This window comes from Neomonachus schauinslandi, chromosome 11 (assembly GCF_002201575.2).
Source record: "Neomonachus schauinslandi chromosome 11, ASM220157v2, whole genome shotgun sequence".
NCBI lineage: Eukaryota > Metazoa > Chordata > Mammalia > Carnivora > Phocidae > Neomonachus > Neomonachus schauinslandi.
In genome coordinates, this window is record NC_058413.1 from 100218871 (window position 1) to 100232951 (window position 14081).

The 14081-nt window shown below is 55.6% G+C and overlaps 1 protein-coding gene and 2 long non-coding RNA genes across 4 annotated transcripts in view; 2 read left to right on the forward strand and 1 right to left on the reverse strand.

Moving 5' to 3' along the window:
• LOC110586219 overlaps positions 1-5988 on the forward strand; it is a 22486-nt gene extending 16498 nt beyond the window's left edge. The window contains exons 1-4 of one of the 2 annotated variants that reach the window (XR_002480677.2): positions 1655-1696; positions 1734-2185; positions 4900-5014; positions 5905-5988. This is a non-coding gene — a long non-coding RNA (uncharacterized LOC110586219). Of the gene's footprint in view, positions 1-1654; positions 1697-1733; positions 2186-4899; positions 5015-5904 lie in introns of those variants that run through there. The other variant, XR_002480678.2, reaches the window with a different exon arrangement.
• A 3513-nt stretch (positions 5989-9501) lies between these two features.
• Positions 9502-14081, reverse strand: part of ZBTB16 (zinc finger and BTB domain containing 16) — a 180595-nt gene continuing 176015 nt past the window's right edge. The window contains exons 6-7 of the mRNA XM_021696407.1: positions 12080-12247; positions 9502-10069 (exon numbers count right to left, since the gene is read on the reverse strand). Coding sequence (XP_021552082.1) covers positions 9840-10069; positions 12080-12247 — 398 coding nt within the window. The 3' untranslated portion in view covers positions 9502-9839. The remainder of the gene's footprint in view (positions 10070-12079; positions 12248-14081) is intronic.
• On the forward strand, positions 9725-11793 carry LOC123326197. Its single transcript, XR_006540938.1, has 3 exons — positions 9725-9860; positions 10937-11382; positions 11502-11793. It is a non-coding gene; the product is annotated as an uncharacterized LOC123326197 (long non-coding RNA).

Below are 14081 nucleotides of genomic sequence, written 5' to 3' on the forward strand. Positions count from 1 at the left end.
ATGGGGTGCTCCTTCCCTGGAAATGAATGTCTGGGCCATCAGCTCCTCTCCCATACCAGCCCTGAACATGTCCCCCCATTTATAATTTTCCTTTTTATAGCACCAGGGTTTTTAGAAATCTGATTCATATGCCTTCTTCCAGCTGATGACTGTCCTGAGGGTAGAAGGAGCAGACATTACTGTATTCCATTTTACAGTTGACAAAATGGACCTTGGAGCAGTTCTGAATTGCAGCCAAGGTCAAACAGTGAATGGCGGATCTGGCCTCAGACCCAGGTCCTCTTGACTCTGAACCCCATGTTCTTTCTGCCAGAGCCCCACTGCCCCTCTTCCTTAGAGGGGGTCCAGCATAGCACCCCCCTGCTATTTCAAATCAAAGTCAAGCCTGGGTGCTTGATTCCATGGGTCCATATGCTGCACCCTGATGGTGCCCATCTGGTCTTCAGAATGCTGCCATGCCCCAAGGCCAGGGCCCAGATCTGCCTCATGGAACCTGAGGGCACTGAGAGAAGCAGGCAGCGCGAGCCAGCTTGGTGATGGGCACTGCTGGCCCCGGAATGGGAGAACAGGCAGACGCTCCCCCGTGGAAGCCCGCAGCTGGCCGGTACTCCCCAGACTTGCCCAGTGGGAGTCGTAGAAGGTGCTGGGGGTGTGGCTCAGGTCTGTCCTGGGAAAGGCTCTAGGGCCCATGTTCCTGCAAATTCTGGGCAAGCGTGTGAATGAGGCAGAAAAACCTGGGGGAGAGAGGTGTGGATTCCACGGGCTTCTTTCCTCATGGCAAGGAGTGGAAGCTGTGAGGACCCACAAGCAAAGGGAACGTGTCAGACCGGGGTGGCTGGGGCCAGGAGGGGGAGGACATCGGGAAAGGCAGCTTGCTGGAGGGGTAAGGGCAAGGCTGATGGAGTGAGAAGTCTTGGCTTCCAGCCCTACCTTCGCCACCGACTGCTGTAGAGCCACAGCCTCAGTTTACCCATCTGCTAAATGCAGCCAGTGCTCAGCACCTCATGGGAGGTGTGAAAGCCCAAGGGAAGCTCCCGAGTGTCCTATAAACAGATCCCTCTTGGGGGGGCGGGGGTGAGCTGGGCTGTGTTGTGCGCTCCCATCTCTATGGAAGAGTCAGAACCAGAGACGGAGCCCCCTCTCTTGGGCCTGGGAGTATTTACGGACAAAGGCCATTGTTCTCCCCTTTGTCTGGCCCCGGGACTCCATGAGCGTGGCAGATTTGGGGGCTCCGTGCCAGACTGCATCTCTGCACCCCACCTCCTGGGGGGGGGCACAGAGGAACGGGGTGCAGCCAGCCGGTGTACAGTGGGGAGGGGCAGAAAGCAGCGGCTTTGCTATTAATGTAGTCAGTAAATAAATAAAGGAGGGCTTAAGCTTAGTGTACAGCAATCAGTTTAGAACTACAGGGTAATTAGCGCTGCAGGGGGCGGCAGGCCTGCAGAGTCAGGTTTAAATGAGTGAGTTCACTTTCACTGAGGCACCCCCTGGAGAGCAGAAAACACAGCCCAGAGAGGAGCCCGCCCTCCTGCCAGCCCCCAGGGGGCAGGGGCTAGGAGTGTGGATAGTGGGGTTGGACCCAGCACCGCAGAAGGAGCTGGGGGATGGTCGGTCCCCCGTCTTGGCCGGGGAGCAGGTGTCTCCGTGCGTGCATACACACAGCCCAGCGATGCTCAGGGAGGTCTCTGCCTACAAGGTGCCACTGTCCTGGGCTGGCTGCACCTCTCTGCAAGGTGCCACTGTCCTGGGCTGGCTGTGCCTCTCTTTGCACATGGGAATCACAGTTCAGTGTCTCCATGAACGGATACGGGCACCTGCGAGAGGAAGCCGGAGCCCCTGTGCCGGGGGGCACACACGTGCTGTGCACCTACTTCTCCGATTTCCCCGGGTCCTGGCAACTGCAACCTCAGCCCCAGATGCTAACCGCTTCTCCCCTTCCTTCTCCCTGTCTCTCATCTGTTTATTCCACAAAGATTTATTGGGTGCTTCGCGGGTGCCAGCCAGTGGTAGGCTCTGCAAATACGAAGATACGCAACACAATTCCTGCCTGCAAGGAACTTAACGTGGGGCTGACGGTGAGACTGAAGCAAGCCGGTGATCACAGGGCCCAAACCATCCCGTGGAGGCTGTGCACAGGGCGTCACCCAATCCGGCATCAGTGGCTGGGGAAGGTTTCCTGCAAGAGGTGAGGTTCCCGCGAGCCCTGGAAATGAGACGGTGAGACAGCCAGACTGAAGGGCAGCGCATGCGTGTGTGGGTACAGTTCCTGGAAGAGGACACAGCGTGTGCAAAGGCCCAGCGGGGGGCGGAGCTCAGTGTCTTCCAGGAACCACCCGTGGCCCGGTTGTCTGGAGCCCAGAGTAGGGGGCAGACCGTGGGAGTGATCCCGAGACAGGGCTGGGGTGGTGAGCACAGGGGATCGATCCCTGAAGGCGCTGTGAGCCTTGTTAAGGAGCTTGAATTCCATCCTAGAGTCCCCACCGGGCACTTTCATCAAAGGGGTGACATGATGCTATCTGCATTTTTGGAAAATTCGTCTGGCTGCCGCAAGGCAAAGAGGAAGATGGAACAGAGGGAGGACGGAACACCTGGGGTCAGGCCTCCTCAGCCCCCTCCCCCTCCGGGTGGGAGGAGAGAGGGGCTCCCCAGGCAGCCAGGTGGGGAGGCCTGGCGATGCTAAGCTGGACACAGACGGCCTGGCCTCAGACCTTGCTCGCCATCTGCCTCTTCTCACCCGCCACAACTTGCTTGAGTCTCTAGCAAGTCTCCGCTGGCTCTGGGCCTCTGCTCTCCCACCGTTGGCAGGAGGGCAGCCCTCCAGTGCAGCTGGGGAGACAGCTGTTAAGGCGGGGACAATGTGACCCAAGTGCCCACCTGAACCCGAGCAGCCTCGGCCGGGAAGGGGCACCGTGTGTGTTCAGGGCTCCCAGCTCACCTCCTCAGAAACATTGGGATGGGACTGAGCCCCTCCCTCGGCGGCCTGGCCCCTCTTCTGACCCCAGCAGAGCGCCCCCCTGTGGCAGCCCCGTCCTGCAGGCTGGGGCAGAGGGCAGCGGGGCCGGGCAGGGGCGGGAGGGCGGGGACTGAGTCCGGCCCCAGAACGTTCTCAGGCTGGCCCAGCCAGGGCCCCTTTCTCTCCATGAGATCATATCTGGGTCAAAGAGCATGTAAAGCAGGCAGACCCCAGCGGCCACACAAAGCCCATTCAGCCCAGCCCCTATTCACTCACCTCCTCTCCCCCAGAGCCCACACCACAGCGACCCCAGCGCAGCGCCCTAAGCCCCAGCTTTGATGTCCAAGAACAGAAAACGGCGATTAAATGTTGTTTTAAAGAGGGAGTGCTCACTGCCCTCCCATCTGTCAAGAGAAAGCGGAGGCCCGAGGGGGAGGGGCGGGGGGAGGGGCCGGAGGCCTGGGGAACCTCAGAGAAGGGACCCGGAGAAGAAAGGGATGCCCGCGGAGGAACAGGGGCAGAGACTCAAAAGCAAACCAAATATATTTTTGGCAAAGGATGGTTTTCCAAGAGGAGCAATATGGGGAGAGGAAAAAGAACGTGGGACAGAGACACAAAGGCCAGGAGGAACCTCCAAAAAGATAATGAGAGAAGACAAGATTAGAGGAATAGAGAGAGATGAGCAGAGGGGAAAAATGAAAGAAAGGGGCAGAGTGCTCCTGGGCCCTTCCTCCACCTGGGGAGGTCGCCCCGTCGTCCTGAGGCTTGGCGCTGGTCTCACACCCCACAGAGGCTGCAGCAGCAATCGAAGCTGGGTCCCTAGGTCTAGGTGAGGGGATGGATTATTTCAGCTGGACAGGTAGGACAGCCTCGGGCAGAGGCGCTGGGCCAGTGCGTCTAGAATTAGGTGGAGTTGGGTTTTTCAGCTCTAGACAAGCAGGGCAATGCTGCCATCCCCAGGGGGAGGAAGGAAGGCCCAGAGAAGCAGCCTTGGCCCAGGGACCGGGAGAGGAGCGGGGAGGCATGTTTTATTCTGCTAGCCGTGAGGTTGGGTTTGCATCCTCACCTCCCACCTGTTCCCTCCTGTTCCCATTGCCTTTCTCCACGGGACCTGGTGGCCACAGGCCCAGGGACCTTAAATTGGGTGGCAGCTTCTTGTTGAGAAATTTCAGGAAGAAGTTGACGATGTCTCCGTAAGGGAGAGGGCCCTGCCTCTGGAGTCCTGGGAAAAGCAAACCCGATTTGCTATCCGTGATCCCAAGTAAGTTCTAGCGCAAGTGAGCCAGGGAGCAGGATTCTGTGGCTCCCTGAGGGCAGGGGTCTGTCTGTCCTGTCCCTGCTGTATTCCCAGGGCTCGCAGCAGGAACTGGTACGAGCCGCCGCACGAACGTCTATGTTGAAGAAATAAACAGACCAGTGCTGACTTCATACATTGTTCCAAGGACCAAATCATAGTGTACTGAATGCTATTTTTTAAACTAAGAAAATATGAGCCAAAGATGTCGTGGAGCACGTATGTGCCTCGTAAATATGACAGAAAGGGCCACATAACTACCCCAGAGCTTTCTTTTCCCCCATCCCCAGCCAGAAATCTCAGTTCATCTAGTGTTAACCACCCAAGAAAAGGCAGAAAAGACAAAGCAGTTTTTTTTTTTTTTAAAAAAGGGGACACTTCAAGCCAGAGACAACTGAATTAACTTTATTCTCTTCTAACTGCAGATTCAAGGTATACAACTGAACATTGCTATTTTTCTTATGAGACTTATAAATAAAAATACAAAAAATGTTCACTACAAAAAAATCTACTGTTAGTAGGATGTAAAAAATATTCTCTTTGCTATAGAAGGCACAAACTTCACTTAGTGACACATGGAGAGAGAAAAAAACCTGCAGCAGTAAATTCATTTTTTCTTTTTTTTTCTTTTTTCCTTTTTAAATCTTGTCAGAAACACTGAAATTACAAAGAAACGCATCAATCTACACGGAACGAAGGCAGATGCGGAAAAGCTGTGACCAGGACCGCACAACGTCAGGGGGAACAGCATCAGGGGACGAGAACAGGTAGGGTTGGCAAGCGAGACTGGGGGGGGGGGAGGGGGGGGTACGGGGGGAGGGCAGGGGACGCTCAGGGGCGGGGCGTGGGGGGCATGGGGGCGGGGAGAGAGAGATTTGTACAAAAAAGTAACCGGTAAAATTGAAGAAACAAAATTGGGCAGCCTCCTAAAATTAGGCTAAGAGGAGGTGCTGAGGTAGACATGAACTAGAACATCAATTAATTAAAAACACTATTCCGTAATACAGAGCGATCGGATTAACACTTGTGCTGTCACCACGTAAGACAAGCCACAAAAACAAACAAATAACAAAACAAAACATAATACCCAAACCAAAAGGCTTAGTTTTGCTTGGTCCAGCAGGGCAGCAGGGCCCTCAGTGCTATAATTTACATACATATATATATATATTTATCTTTATATATATGGGTCGGATGTCATGGTGCACCACCACGGCTTCTTAACCTTACAAAGATCATGCATAACACACTAATGTGAACGAATTCTAGGACACACACCAGGAGGCTGGTACCCTGTCTGCAAAGTGGGACGCCGAGGACCCAGGGAAGCAGGGCGGCCAGCTCGCAGGCCTGGGGGGCCCCATGCCCCTCGCTCCCCGCCCTTCTCCCCTGACCCAACCTCCCTGGTCTGTCTTGCACCCCTCTCCCGGCCCGGCTCTGCCTTTTCCTCCACGCATCAGCATCCCTGAGCTGGGTCAATCTGGCTTTCTCGCCTCCTGCTGAAATATCCAGGTAAGTGCCGCCACGGAAGCTCCCGGGAAGGAGGAAACCAGATGGGGTAGAAAAAGATAGAACACAGGCCTCAGAAAAATGAACAGAGTCGGATCTTTTTCTGCTTTTCTAACATCTGGTGCCCCCATCTTTCACTCTTGTTCAGCTCTTTGCAGGGAACCATCCACACATCTCCTCCTGCCCCCCCGCCCCTCAGCCCTCATGGACAAAGTACGGAGGCCGCCCCACCACTGCTCACTCCCCTGCCAAGGAGGTAAGCCAAGTGGCCCTCTCTCTCCAGGGCCTTAACACCCCTGCAGCCGGTGGGACCAACAGCATCCAGAAGGGTACTGTACACTTGTGAAAAATTGCAGCAGTTTTGTTTCGTTTTCTACACACGGAGAAACTGTTCAGGCACAAAGATTAAACCAGCCCGCATTGCATCCCTGGATTGTACTGAATCACTGGGGCCCCCAGCCTCCCTCCCCACCCCTGTACCCCAGACCTACCTTCCCGCTATCCGTGGCCTCCTCCAAAGCAGCCCAAAGCAGCAATGATATTTACTATTTTATATCTCTCTCTTGCTATATATATATCTCTCTATATTTGTCTATCCTATATACAAATAGGATTTTAATGCTTTGAATGAATGAAGGAGTGAATAGGGAAAGAGCACATGACGGGTAAATGTCACCAAAAGCATTAAGGGACACGCCTGTAGGAGCTGAATGCTAGAAAGGGACCGTTAACCAGCTCGGACTTTCGGGGCTGGAGAAGCTTCGCTATGCTGGGTAAGGCAGTAGCAAGTTCGGTAGTCAGCCGTTCACAGCTCAAGACAGCTGCTGGCCAAGGGGCCAGATGGCAGAAGGAAGAGGGGAGTAGGAACACTCAGCTCTCACCTGGGGAGACAGCACCCTCCACTGCCCCTCGTCTCCCCAGCCCCCCTTATCCAGACCCATCTAAAGATTCCATATACTTTCTGATCTTCACCTTGGCCAGTAGGCCTGGCTAAGAAGGCCTTGGCAAGGTCCGAACAATGAGGCATGCTGAACTCTCTGCAGGGCGTCGAGGCTCCATGGGAGAGGAAGAGGGAGAGCAAAACCAGCGCAAGGCTTCTCCCACCCGGTATCCCTCAGACGCCACCCTGACCCTCTCTGTCCTTACTTCCCGGCTAGGGTCCCTCGGGGACGGTGGGAGGCAGACAGGTGCTCATTTAGTACCGTCCAATGCGGCAACACCAGATTACAACAATACTGCATGATGTAACACACAACCGCACACAAAAAACACACGCACGCGCGCAACACACAGACAAAGGGATATTTTGGTGGTGGTGGATTTTTTTTTTTGTCTTTTTTTTTTTCCTATTCACATTACAAAAGGAAAGGGCAAGGTCCTGTAGAACTGACGAAGGAACTAACAAACATTACAAAAATATTACAATTTGTAAATATTAGCTCAACCCTCTCAGCTTTTATGAATAGGGCAGGAGACCCAGGCTGCGTGGGAACGGTGGGGGTGGGGAGTGAGAGGCGTCAGCTAGATCTATGGAATAGTTTGATTTTTTTTTTTCCCTTCCCCACCAATGTTGAATGTTATCTTGCTGTTAAAATATTGGTTTTCTGGGATTTACAGATCCCCTGAGGGCCAGCAGTCCCCTTTCTTCCCAGACTGGGGGAGGAAGCATAGTGCATAACGGTTTCTTACAGACGGCCCCCCTCCCCCAGAAAATGTCCTCCTTTTCACATTATCAACATGACAACAGCTCTAGTCACATATTTCAAGTGTAACTTTTTTTCCTTTCCAAAGCACTGTCATTATTACGATTGCAAAATAGCATCCTCCCTACCTAATCCCCCATCAACAGTCTAGTGACAGTCCCCCCAAACTCATATCCCCCCCAACACACAATTTTTAAGGCCTTCCGATTTGGTGGGCGAGACTGCAGCGGCGGGCAGGAGGGCTGGGACCGAGGGACGGGGTGGGGGGGGTGGTCACAGCAGCACCCATCCCTCCGACTTCCCCAGAGCCCTCACAACCCTTCTCCCCAAAACCGCTTCCCGAAACCACTTTTAAAAACCTAAGATAAAAACGGCAGCCACAACTTTCTCAGAGAGAGAAAGGAAAGAAAACACACACACACAACTCTGACAAATAAAGCGTGAGATGAAACAGAGGGCCCATCCCAAAGTGAACACAAATATTGCAAATGTGCTTTCCAAAATTCAGGGTGGGGAGTTTGGGGAGAAGGGGGGGAGCAGAGCAGCAGAATGGGAGGCATGAAGGGAACAAAAGAAGAACTGGAAGAACATAAGAGGTAGCTTTTAGAAAAACAACACCCCCACCCTCACGCAACAAAACAAAGCCTGGCTCGTCCCCACTCCAGCCCTGAAGAGAGACCAATTTTGGCAACCATGATCACACACGCAGAGTTGGGGCCACACAGTTGCCAGGATCTGAATAATACGGGCCCCTCGACCCTAATCACCCAGCTAATTGTAAGAAAGGTGGGATCTTCTCCAGGATGTTTTAGGCTGACCCCTTCCTGGGCGCAGAGGACTTCGGTCCCCGGGCAGAGCCAACAGTGACTCCACCGAGCCCCCGACACACCCTCCCCTCCGCCCACCTTCTGCTGACCCCTGGCTCTCACGTTCAGATCCTGAGTACTCGCCTCCTTCCGTAGAGCTCCCTCCAGCTGGGATGGGGAGGGCCGAGGCCAGCTGAAGTCTATTAAACCAACTCTTAATTTACACAAGAAACAGAAAAGAACGTCCTTCCTCCCTATTCCTCCAACCCCCAACCAAAAAAGAGATACAGGGGTTAAAAAAGCTCATGAGGTCACAAAAAACTGAGGTAATTCAAGTACAATGTGCTAACAGGGGAACAGGGGACACAGAAAAGAAGCAAAACATAACACAAGGGCCAAAGCGCTTTCAACTCCTCCTCCTCTCCTTCCTCCTCCCTATGGACTGGGGGGTGGGGGGTGCCCTGAGAGCCAGGAATTCTGTGCCGCTCTCTGCACCAGGGCTGGGGTCCCCAGCACAACTCAGCAACACCCCACCCCACCCCCGCAAGGACATCCACATCCTTCCCTCGGACAATGAGTCCTTACGTGGATTCCTTCTCCTAGGGACTGAAATAGGGGTTGTAGGGATTGGCGTTGGTTTGTTTGGCGGGACAGTATATAGTGAGTTATGTTTTCCCATTTTGGAAGCAAAAGCAGCTCAGCAGGAACCTCGCTCATGACAGGGCCTGACGAGGGTGGGGTACTCCATTTATTTTGTGTTCTCAGAAAGCTGAGGGCAGGGTGGGGGCTCTGGAGTCACACGCAGCTTCCCCGCTAGGGAGGCTGGGCGAGAAGGAAGATGCTTACCACCCCCACCCGCACTGGGAGGACAGGAGTCTCGGGGAGGCGGGGGCAGGGAGCTGGGGGAAGGGCAAGAGCCATGAAGCTGCTGCTGAAGACCTTGGGGGGACACCACGAGGGATGTGGCAGAATGGTGGGGGGGCGGTGCAGGGGAAAGCAACAGATAAACCGAGTGGTAGGAAGGGAAGGAGAGCGCCCCCACCCCAATCTGCCCCAGCAAACCAGAGCTGCCATGTGACCATCGACTCGTGACCGGCCCAGCCCCACCACCTGCAGGCCCCCTCCCTGCCCCAGCCCCCTTCCTCTGAGGAGTCAGCAAGAAGGGGGCAGGCAGACTGGGTGGCTCTGACCAGAGGCCCCCTCGCCCCCTTCCCAGCCTCCACTTTTGGACGCAAAAGGGGGGGTCTGGCTGGAGGAAAAAGAAAAATACACCACCATCTGAGCTGAGCAAACCACCTCCACCCCCACCCAAGAAAATGAGGCCAATCTCCAGCCAGAGAGGAGGGACAGAGGGCCCCCCCAGCCCGGGGAGGGGCCGTGGCCGGGCATCAGGTCACCTGGAGCCCCAGAGAGACTCCGAGGCCAGACAGCTATCAGGTTTCCTTTGTCTTGTCTCTTTTTTTTCTTTCCTTTTTTTCCCATTTCTCTTTTCTCGCCCAGTCCGTCGGCGACTTCGGCCCGCTGGAGCGCCTCTGTCCCCGCTGCCCGCTCCCCTGCCGCGGCCGCGGCCCCGCTCACACATAGCACAGGTAGAGGTAAGTCTTCTCTATCCTCCAGTCGGGCGGGATCTCCTCGGGCTTGTGGCCCTTCATGTGCTTCTGCATGGAGGAGAGGCTGGGGCAGTACTCGGTGCAGATGGTACACTGGTAGGGCGAGGCGCCATTGTGCGTTCGCAGGTGCTTGATCATGGCCGAGTAGTCCCGGGAGCGTTGGTGACACAGCTTGCACTCGAAGGGCTTCTCACCTGTGGGGGGTGCGGGGCAGAGCCAGGACAGAGGGAGAGGGCCGTGAGCGGCTCCCCGGGGACGCTGCGGGGGCCCCTCACGCCACCCTCACGCTCGGTGGGGAGGGCATCGGCCCCTCTAGTTTAGCACTCCCCTCTAGAACTCTCCGGGATGATGGATGCACCATCCAATATGGTAGCCACCGGTCCACAGAGCTGCTGGGCGTCTGCCACGTGGAGCTGTGTGTTCCGTGGCACTTCCCTGTTGCTCATGTCACCAGCCACGTGCAGCTAGAGGCTGCGGTGTTGCTCAGACACCCTTAGCCCTGCCTTCCTCTTCTCAGCCCTCCCAAAGGCCCAGAATCTTCCTTCTGAAGAAAGGGTGTGGGGGTCTAGAAAAGGGGCAGTGAAGTCCTGAAAGCCCCGGGGGGTGGCCCTTCAGCACAGTTCCTTCCAGGGGAACAAGGGCTAAGAGTCCTTTCGGGGCCACAGCTGCTGGGGAGTAGGGAGGTGAAAGTGAGGGAACCCTGTCCTTCACACATGCTCCATCTGGGATGCCTACTCCTCCAAGGCTCCAGAGAAGCTGCCCCTGGACCCTGCTTTCCCAGTGGGGCTAGAATGGGGCGAGGGACAGACAGCCTGGGAGTGCCCAGCCACAGCCTAGCTGCTCCCCAACCTCCTCCCGGTTAGAGTCCCCTGGAGCTGAGCAGAGGGTGTGAGGGAACCTTGTTTCGATACAGTAATTAACTGGCCAGCCATCTCGCTATCGATACTCCTCTGTGCAGAGGCCCCAGCAAATAATGAAGTAATGAACAGCCAAAGTGATCTAACTATCGACCGGCTATTTACAATAGTCACCACCAATGCATTTAATGATCTGCTCGGCAGGTCACATCCCCGGCAGGGGGCTAAGGAAGCCCCAGGGCTCTGGGAAATGCTCGAAGTGACTCTAGCAGTCAGCACCAAGCACCCGAGGCTCTCCTTGTGACCCAAGCGGAGGCGAGAAAGCAGGGCTATGACAGCACAGCATCCTCTCCTTATGGCGCCCTCGGTTCTCCCCCGCCCCCGCCCTGCGCATGGAAGCATTCTCTCCCCTCGGCCAGCAGGACCCGCCTGAGGTCACTTCTCCCCCGTCCTCTGGCCAGGACAGCTGTTCCCCCTGATCGGAGGAGGCTTCCTAGTTTGCTAGATTCCACTACCTTCCACTGCCTCTTATCCTCATGGGAAGTCCTTCCGAATGTCTACCTCCCCCCACCCCCATCGCCCAGCGTGCTGCTGCTGAATCTGTTTAACAACTGGCTCTCCGAAAAGGTGGGATTTTGTAGCATTTGCCCGTGGCCCTGCTGTGACTCCTCCCAAAGTGGCCGGCTGGGAGCAGCTGAGGCGATGTCACGGCACTCGGAGTCGGGAAGATGTGGGCAGGGTGGCCTGTCGTGGGTGGGTTGCCGGCTAGCGGCAGCATTGCACCGCCCCCAGGTCGGGCAGTGCTGGACCCTGGGGCCACTTCACTTGTTCTGTCCCCAGAGCCCACACTGGGTCACATTCCTGTTACATAAAAAGCAACGTGGAGTCCCTCTGAAATGGTAAGCACCCTACACGTAACCCGGCTCCTCCTCTCTCTGAAAGGAGCTCAGTCTGACCCCCAGCGTCCCAGCCCTCATCCTCACCGAGCTCAGTGCCCCCTAACCCCCAGTAACAGGAAACCATACCAGTCTTTGCTTTCAGCCATCAGGCCAACTTGACCCCAATTCAGCACTCACCGATCGATGTCATCCGCGAGCTACTGGTATGGCTGCCTGGAAGGCCAGTCTGGCTCCCCGGAAAGTGTGCTGTGATCGACCAGCAATGTCTGCCGCGGCCTTGCCCCTGGACGCAGCATCCAGGCCGCCAGGCTCACCTTCCCCAGAACGCGTCCCCCTCTCTCAGCCCCAGACCACGCTCACCTGGGCTGCTCTGGCGAACCACCTGCCCCCCCGCCCCCGACACCCAGGTCCCTGCACCAGCTCCAGGGCCCGCACTGGCCCTCCGTACCCGTGTGCACCCTGTAGTGCGTCTCCAGCTGGTGCTTGAGGCTGAACTTCTTGCCACAACCATTGCACTCGTAGGGTTTCTCGCCCGTGTGGATGCGTTTGTGGCTCTTGAGTGTGCTCTCATCCCGGAAGCAGCTGCCACAGAACTCACATTCGTATGGGTGGTCGCCTGTGGGGACAAGGGGCTGGATCAGGGCCTTGCCTCCCCCCGCCCCCGCTCTAGGAGACAGCAGGGCACGGTCAGTGCGCCAGGAAGATGAGACTGCCTGTCTTCGCCGCCGTTCTCCAAAGACAACGTCAGGACCCCCCGTGTGAACACAGGAGCGTACTTCCCTGCGGTCCAGGGCTCGTCCACGGGTCCAGAGCCAGTCTCAGGAGGAGAACGCCCGACTGGCTCAGGGATGAAGAGCAGGCCCCAGCAAGCAGGCTCCCACAAGGGGAGAGCAGACTCGTGCACTGTGACACTTGCCCCCCAGCTTCCCATGCTACCTTCTCTCCCTTTCCCATAGGTCAGGGGCAAAAGCCACTCCAGCCTGACTCCCCTACCCTCAAAAATACCCCTTCAATTTGGGGAACTAGAACACACCATCCCCCAAATGCCTTCTGCTCTCTCCCCGCTCCACAGCTTCAGCAACTATCCCCTCTGCTTGATTTCCTCTCTCCCCCCCCCCCCCCCCCCAGCAAACTCCTAGTCATCCTTCAAGGCCCAGCTCACACATCCGCATGGTTTGGAAGTGTCCTTTTAGCGCCTCCCACCCAGGCACACTCAGTCACTTTCTTCTGTCCCAAAAAAGAAGAAATGCCTAGCACAGTGTTACTGTAGTAGCAGGATAATTTTTATGGTACTCTGTAATCAAAACAGCCCAATCTGTTGAGGGCTCGCTACCGTGCTAGGAACCTTACACACATCTTACCATGGAATCACTGCAATAACCTGACGAGAAATGCAGACTTCTCATCATACAGAGAGGAAGAATGAGATGCTTAGATGGTCTCTAAGGTCAAAGAGCTTGTAAGCAGCGGAGTTGGGATTCAGATCTGGTTTCAGAGTCTGGACACGTGATAACTTATCAGATGGCTAAGTGACATGCTGTCATGTTTCTCCTGCCACGCACACCCTGCCTCTAGGATGGAAGCATCTCAAGGGCAAGAAGGGAGTCTTGTTAATCCTTGTTGCCCAGGGACGCAGCACAGGGCCGACCTGGAGCAGACGCTTGGAAAGGGCGGGTAGACGAAGCTCGGGGAGAACAGCCGCCCCTCGGCCTAGAGGCCGTGCCCGTCAGCCTCCCTTCCAGGCCCCTGGACGGTGAGAGGTTGGGGTGTGCAGATTCACCATCTTCTGCTTTGTACCCAAAGTGGAGGCTTTGGGGGCTGAAAGGTGAGGCCTTCAGCGACTTATTTATTACAGGAGTGAAGGCAGAGACAATAAAGATAGATGGATCACCCCAGACTTTGTTCATGAATATTTAAATATCGCTGATTCGTCTTGTCACTGTAATTACAATTTCTCTGGGCTGCATCTCCAACAACCACAGTTTATGGTAAAGAATGGCCCACTGTATTTCACTTGTCCCTCTGCAGATGTGCGGGGCTGCCAACCATGTAATGTCCTCTGCATTTCATACATTTTCTTCAGCTGCTGAAGGTTTAAGTCATCCACAATGACCTACGTTTTTTCATTATCCCCATGTCAAACTGCACTCGTGCCTGGGCATAAATTGTCCTTCTCGTTATAGACTCGCATGCCTCTGCCTTCACTTCCTCCTTAAAATGATATTTTACTCTCTTGTCTCTCTCCTCCTCAGGCCGCTAACCAAACCTCCCCCCCGCCGTCTCAAACGCAGGCCCCTGTCCCCACATAAATTCTCATCTCTTCTGATGGCTCTGAAGGGTTTTTAAGGCTCTGTGGGGAGTGGATGCTGGGGTCTGCTCCCTGGCTACGGGCTCTCTCTCTGCAAGAAGCTCCAGAGGCAGAGAAGGGTGGGTGCGAGCACTTCCGCGAG